General features: G+C 40.4%; 1 protein-coding gene across 1 annotated transcript; it reads left to right on the top strand.

The window, feature by feature from the left end:
* Positions 1-2,610: 2,610 nt before the first annotated feature.
* On the top strand, positions 2,611-4,959 carry PIERCE2 (piercer of microtubule wall 2). Its single transcript, XM_073303809.1, has 2 exons — positions 2,611-2,826; positions 4,362-4,959. Exons 1-2 carry the CDS (start codon positions 2,644-2,646, stop codon positions 4,722-4,724), a joined length of 546 nt encoding a protein of 181 aa, XP_073159910.1. The 5' UTR covers positions 2,611-2,643; the 3' UTR covers positions 4,725-4,959.
* The last annotated feature ends 1,289 nt before the right edge of the window (positions 4,960-6,248 follow it).

Raw genomic sequence — 6,248 nt, 5'->3', positions numbered from 1 at the left:
GGCATCCAGAACTGGACACAGTACTCCAGTTGAGGCCTAATCAGCACAGAGTAGAGCGGAAGAATTACTTCTTTAGTGCTAGACTAAATTACCTAGGGAGGTTGTGGAATCTCCGTCATTGGGGATTTTTAAGAGCAGGTTGGTAAAACACCTGTCAGGGATGGTCTAGATAATACTTAGTCCTGCCTTCCAGGTCCCTTCCAGTTCTATGATTCTCATGTCTTCCTTACAACACGCCTGCTAATACATCCCAGAATGATGTTGGCTTTTTTTGCAACAGTGTTACACTGTTGACTCATATTTAGCTTGTGATCTACTATTACCCCCAGATCCCTTTCCACAATACTCCTTCCTAGGCAGTCATTTCCCACTTTGTATGTGTGCAACTGACTGTTCCTTCGTAAATGGAATACTTTGCATTTGTCCTTATTGAATTTCATCCTATTTACTTCAGACATTTCTCCAGATCATTTTGAATTTTAATGCTATCCCCCAAAGCACTTGCGACCCCTCCCATCTTGGTATTGTCCGCAAACGTTATAAGTGTACTTTGTATGCCATTATCTAAATTATTGATGAAGATATTGAATAGAATCGGACCCAGAACTGATCCCTGTGGGACCCCAGTCGTTAAGTCCTTCCAGCATGACTGTGAACTACTGATAACTACTCTCTGGGAACGATTTTTCAACCAGTTATGCACCCACCTTCTCGTAGCTCCATCTAGGTTGTATTTCCCTAGTTTGTTTATGAGAAGGGCATGTGAGACAGTATCAAAAGCCTTACTAAAGTCAAGATATACCACATCTACCACTTCCCCCACATCCACAATGCTTGTTACCCTGTCAAAGAAAGCCATCAAGTTGGTTTGACATGATTTGTTCTTGATAAATCCATGCTGACCTTTACTTATCACCTTATTATCTTCTAGATGTTTGTAAACTGATTGCTTAATTATTTGCTCCATTATCTTTCCAGGTACAGAAGTTTATCTGACTGGTCTGTAATTCTCTGGGTTGTCCTTATTTCCCTTTTTATAGATGGGCACTGTATTTGCCCTTTTCCAGTCTTCTGGAATCTCTCCCGTCTTCCATGACTTTTCAAAGATAATCGCTAATGGCTCAAATATCTCATCAGTCAGCTCCTTGAGTATTCTAGGATGCATTTCATCAGGCCCTGGTGACTTGAAGACATCTAATTTATCCAAGTAATTTTTAACTTGTTCTTTCCCTATTTTAGTCTCTTCTGATCCTACCTCCTTTTCACTGGTATTCACCATGTTAGACATTCAGTCACCACCAACATTCTTGGTGAAAACCAAAACAAAAAAGTCATTAAGCACCTCTACCATTTCCACATTTTCTGTTATTGTCCCACCCCCCTCCCCCCATTGAGTAAGGAGGCCTACCCTGTCCTTGATATTCCTCTTGCTTCTAATATATTTTTAGAATGTTTTCTTGTTACCCTTTATGTGTCTAGCTAGTTTGATCTCATTTTGTGCCTTGGGCTTTCTAATTTTGTCCCTACATACCTTTGTTTATATTCATTCTTTGTAATTTGACCGAGTTTCCACTTTTTGTAGGACTCTTTTTTGATTTTTAGATCATTGACGATCTCCTGGTTAAGCCTATCTTTACTATGCAGTGGGATAGTTTGCTTTTGTGCCCTTAATAATGTCTCTTTGAAAAACTGCCAGCTGTCTTCAATTGTTTTTCCTCTTAGTCTTGCTTCCCATGGGATCTTACCTACCAACTCCCTGAGTTTGCTAAAGTCTCTCTTCTTGAAATCCATTGTCTTTATTTTGCTGTTCTCCCTCTTACCATTCCTTAGAATCATGAACTCTACCACTTCATGATCACTTTCATACAAACTGCCTTTCACTTTCAAATTCTCATCCAGTTCTTCCCTATTTGTCAAAATCAAATCTAGAACAGCCTCTCCCCTAGTAGCTTTCTCCACCTTCTGAAATAAAAAAAATGTCTCCAATAAAGGATATTCAAGAGTGTAGAAAAGGCCTAATCTTTGCAACACCACTGTGAAATAGTTGAGTAAACATTAATATCCCTATTTTACAGATGAGGAAGCACAACAAAGTACAGGAAGTGATTTGCTCAAGCCATGCCACAAGGCAATAGCAGAACCAGCATTAAGCCTCCTGACGCTGGACCTTGTGCTCATTCCTCCTCCACATCACACTGTCTTGAGCCAAGCAGTAATGCATACACAGATTAGACTGTTTTAGTGAAGCTGGAAATCTCAGCAAGGCATCAATCTTATGCCATATTTGAAAAAATGAGGGAACTTTTCACCTTTGACAGCCACATCAGATCTTGGTTAGAATAGCTCATCCAAGGACTGCCACGTCTAGCAGTTGTCTAGTTCCGAATTATAGAATCAGAATAGGATTAGACAAAGGGTCTATAGCAGTAGTTTTCAAACTTTGGGTTGTGACCTGGAATGCAAGGCACTGGGTCACCTTGCTGGCAGCCGGCCAGTAAAAACTAGTAATCCCTACCTGTTCTGACACTGCACTGCACCCCGGAAGCGGCCAGCAGCAGGTCCGGCTCCCAGGCAGAGGGGCCACAGAGCTCTGCATGCTGCCCAAGCACCGGCTCCGCGCTCCCATTGGCCAGGAACCGGGCAATGGAGCTGGGGCAGCGGGCAGCGCCTGAGGGCGAGAGCCGTATGGAACCGCTTATGTGCCTCTGCCTAGGAGCCGGACCTGCTGCTGGCCACTTCCGGGGCGCTGCGCAGTCCACGGTTCCAGGACAGGCGGGAAGCCTGCCTCTGCACCCCGGCTGCACTGCTGACCAGGAGCCATCGGAGGTAAGCCCATGCCCCAACCCCTGCGCCAGCCCCCCCAAACCTCTCATCCCTGGCCCCACCTTAGATCCTGCACCCCCAGCCCAGAGCCCTGACCCCCTCCCGCACCCCAACCCCCTGCCCCATTCCAGAGCCCCCTCCCACATCCTGAACCCCTCATTCCCAGCCCCACTCCACAGCCCTCATACCTGCACCCCAACCCTCTGCCTCAGCCCACTCCCACACCCCAAACCCCTCATCCCCAGCTCCGTTGCGTCATGGGCATCAACAATTCTCTTCAACTGGATTGCCAGAAAAAAAGTTTGAAAACCACTGGTGTATGGAACCTGAACCCAACCTTCAGTCTCAAGGGAAAAGATTTCTTCCCAATGTTCCATAGTGATATCTACAATTTTTTTTCTTTATGAAACGGTAAAGAACACTAATGCTAGATATATTTAAACTTTAGTGAATGCTATAATTCAAGCAAATGGCTACCCAGGACAATAGTCACCATGTCACATCTGATAATTGTTAGTAATGAACAATTACTGATTATTTAATTCTATGGAGTACTCTTTACTGTGGAACGGAGCCTTCACAAATAAACTTATGTCCACGGATATGACTAAGGTATGGTATTTTAAAAAAAAATATTCCAGGATTATCAGGTCTCTGCAATTTTCCACACATTCTAAAATTTAATTTGAAAAAAAATTCTATCCCCCCTCCAATATAATAGGCCCTCCACAATATAAACTATAAATGCAGCCCTTCTAAACTGACAGAAAACTAGAAACAGTAGAAACAAAGATGTGAATTAGCTGCTCCTTCACTTCAGTGCCTACACAGAGGATTGTATCAGTAAATTACTAGACTACTCTAAAATTACACTTACTTGGAATCAAGCCATTTAAAAATAAATGTAAAACTTTAGGACAACGTTTAGAATTATGCAAAATGCCCCTTCTCCCACAAATATAAGCAGCATTGTTTAGCCCCTTCCCCTGTGCAAATTAATCTTTCTGAATTATTATACTGAAGCTGTAACATGTTGTGTTATTATTATTCCTCCTTCCCAAAAATCTAACCCACTAAGAAGGTATTATAAATTTGAGTGAAAGAATGAGTCTGAATCTAAGCATGGGTTTCGCATGCTACATAACCCTCTTTTCATTGTGCCACTTTTTGCTGGAGCTTACCTATTTACCATCTTTAAAATAGCACACCACTAAAGTAACTGGATCCAGGTAAATAGCTGAATAATATGTAAGTGACCTGTACAATGCACGGCAGAAGCATACAACAAAAGTCTGTGAAAGTTGGGAAAAATTCCTTTTAGTTTCATGGCTTTTTTTCCCCTGCAGCTTTCTTCTGCAAGAAACACATTACTTTCCATACACAAGTAATTAAACTAATAATATACTTATGTAGTGATCAGATTCCTAATATCTGTTTGTTTAATAAAAACAATGATTTAATATGAATCTAACTGAAATATTAATTTTGTCCTGTTATTTATAAAGAGAAGAAACTCATCAAAATTATCTCTTATTTAGGAAAAGAAAATGACTTCTGCTGAGATGCTACCATCAAGTACCCACACGGAGAAAATCAAATCTGTTCAACTGCCTTCCTGTGCAAATCCTGGCAATCCTGTGTTTTCCTGTATGTTGGACCCAAAGACACTCACTACCAACAATTTCTTGACAAACCCTCAGCTTTTACTGTTTAAAACAACTTCAAGTGAATATGGTGCTATACCACCTACCTCCCAAATGGTACCGTGTACCTACCATCCACAAGATGAAACATTTACAAAACATTTGTTAATTTGTGGTTTGACTCAACATAATTATATAAACACTGCCATTGACAGAAGTAGGGTATATGACTACCCAAATATGCAGCATACTCTGTAAAATTGTACTATCTTACTTTTCTCACGTATTTACTGAAATACTACTCATTTTAGTTTTGGGAAAACAAAATGCAGGACTGTTATTTTTGTTGTCCATTTTGGGAGTAAAGTGGCAATACGTATTACAGTAAAACACTTTTTTGATCATTGTAGTAAACAGGATTTTAAGTGAGTATTTGTTAATACATTTCTATGCATCAACCCATACATGAATAAAGTATCTCTCTTTAAATGAATGTGTTAAACACAACACTTCTTGTACATTAAAGAGCTAAGTGCAACAGAAATTCACTTAAGAGGATAGATCTTTGAGATTAATGTTCAAAACAAGTGTCAGATCCCGTGTTACAAGGCCAGACTTTTTTTTTTTTTTTTTAATTGATCAAATCCTGCCAATATTTCCACCACCTGCAACCCCAAGGAAGCCAATAGGGTAAGTGAGTGCAGAATTTGTCTCAATATAATTTTGATGTGAGTAGGTTGTCCTTTAACAGGTTTGTGCTCTGCTTCAGTCTTAGAATTTGTACTGTGCAACTTACGCAGAGACAAATTCTGCAACTCCTTCCACAGTTGAGGAAAGTCAAAACCTTAAAGCTGTTCCCAACCTTTTTTGCATAAAGTGGAGTTGGGACTATACAGTTCTGCATGGAGAAGAGGTTCAGTGGTAAACTTTCTGCACAAAACATGGGGGAAGTATTTTGCATAGGTCAGGATAACAGCCAGTGGATCTGATAAACACACTGATCAACTAGAACACAACGCAAGTATAAGGGAGGTGATACAACAGTTTGCAGCCAACCTACTGGCTGTAATGTAGTGTCCAAAATCAAGCTGTGCACACTGCCTCTGAGTTGCTGAAGGGGGGATGCCATCTATTCTTATCAATGTAGTTTTCCCCATGTACAGCCCTTTGAGGTCTGCATGTGAGACAAATGTTTTAATCTATAGGCACTGTTACAATACGCACCTTAAAATACTAATTTAGACTGAAGGGTGCATAAATATGAAAACAAAAGTAACTGAACATCTATATTTGACCATATTTTTAACAGTAGGTAAATGGGAATTCAGTCACACAAATCTTTGTTAGGTACACACGTTTGCTTGATAAATAGGGGTTTTGATGGCACAAATATAGAGATTGGGTTGAGGGCAGCTAAAAGTTGGGTTAGGAATTTTATGCAAGAATGGTTCATTTTGTCCTCATGTGTAAAATATAGTCTGAACAGAAGATTAAGTATAAATCACATGCTCTGGAATAAAACATTCACTGCATGGAACAGACAGCTCAGAGGAAAACACACAAAGAATAAATGAAAACTTCAGGCAGATAATATCTTGTGAACATCAGTAACTGTGTCTTTAGGTCCCAAAGAAGAGGCATTCAGAATAAGTGAGAAACAAAAAATTACATTTTAGCAAAAATGGGTGAATGCTAATCACAGCCCTGCATTAGGGATAACAAACAGAGGGAGCACTGGGAGGCATTATGCACAGCTGCTTCACTATGCTTAAAGAGAGCATA

The sequence above is a fragment of the Lepidochelys kempii genome, chromosome 10 (assembly GCF_965140265.1).
Source record: "Lepidochelys kempii isolate rLepKem1 chromosome 10, rLepKem1.hap2, whole genome shotgun sequence".
Lineage (NCBI taxonomy): Eukaryota > Metazoa > Chordata > Testudines > Cheloniidae > Lepidochelys > Lepidochelys kempii.
Note: the sequence above shows the minus strand (reverse complement) of the source record. Positions and strands in the feature narration are given on the sequence as shown.

Excerpts from the sequence above, each read along its gene's own strand:
- PIERCE2 (XM_073303809.1), top strand. The coding sequence starts at position 2,644 with ATGGAGCTGGGGCAGCGGGCAGCGCCTGAGGGCGAGAGCCGTATGGAA. Across the intron at positions 2,827-4,361 it reads CTGACCAGGAGCCATCGGAG|GAAAAGAAAATGACTTCTGC; the intron begins GTAAGCCCATGC and ends TCTCTTATTTAG.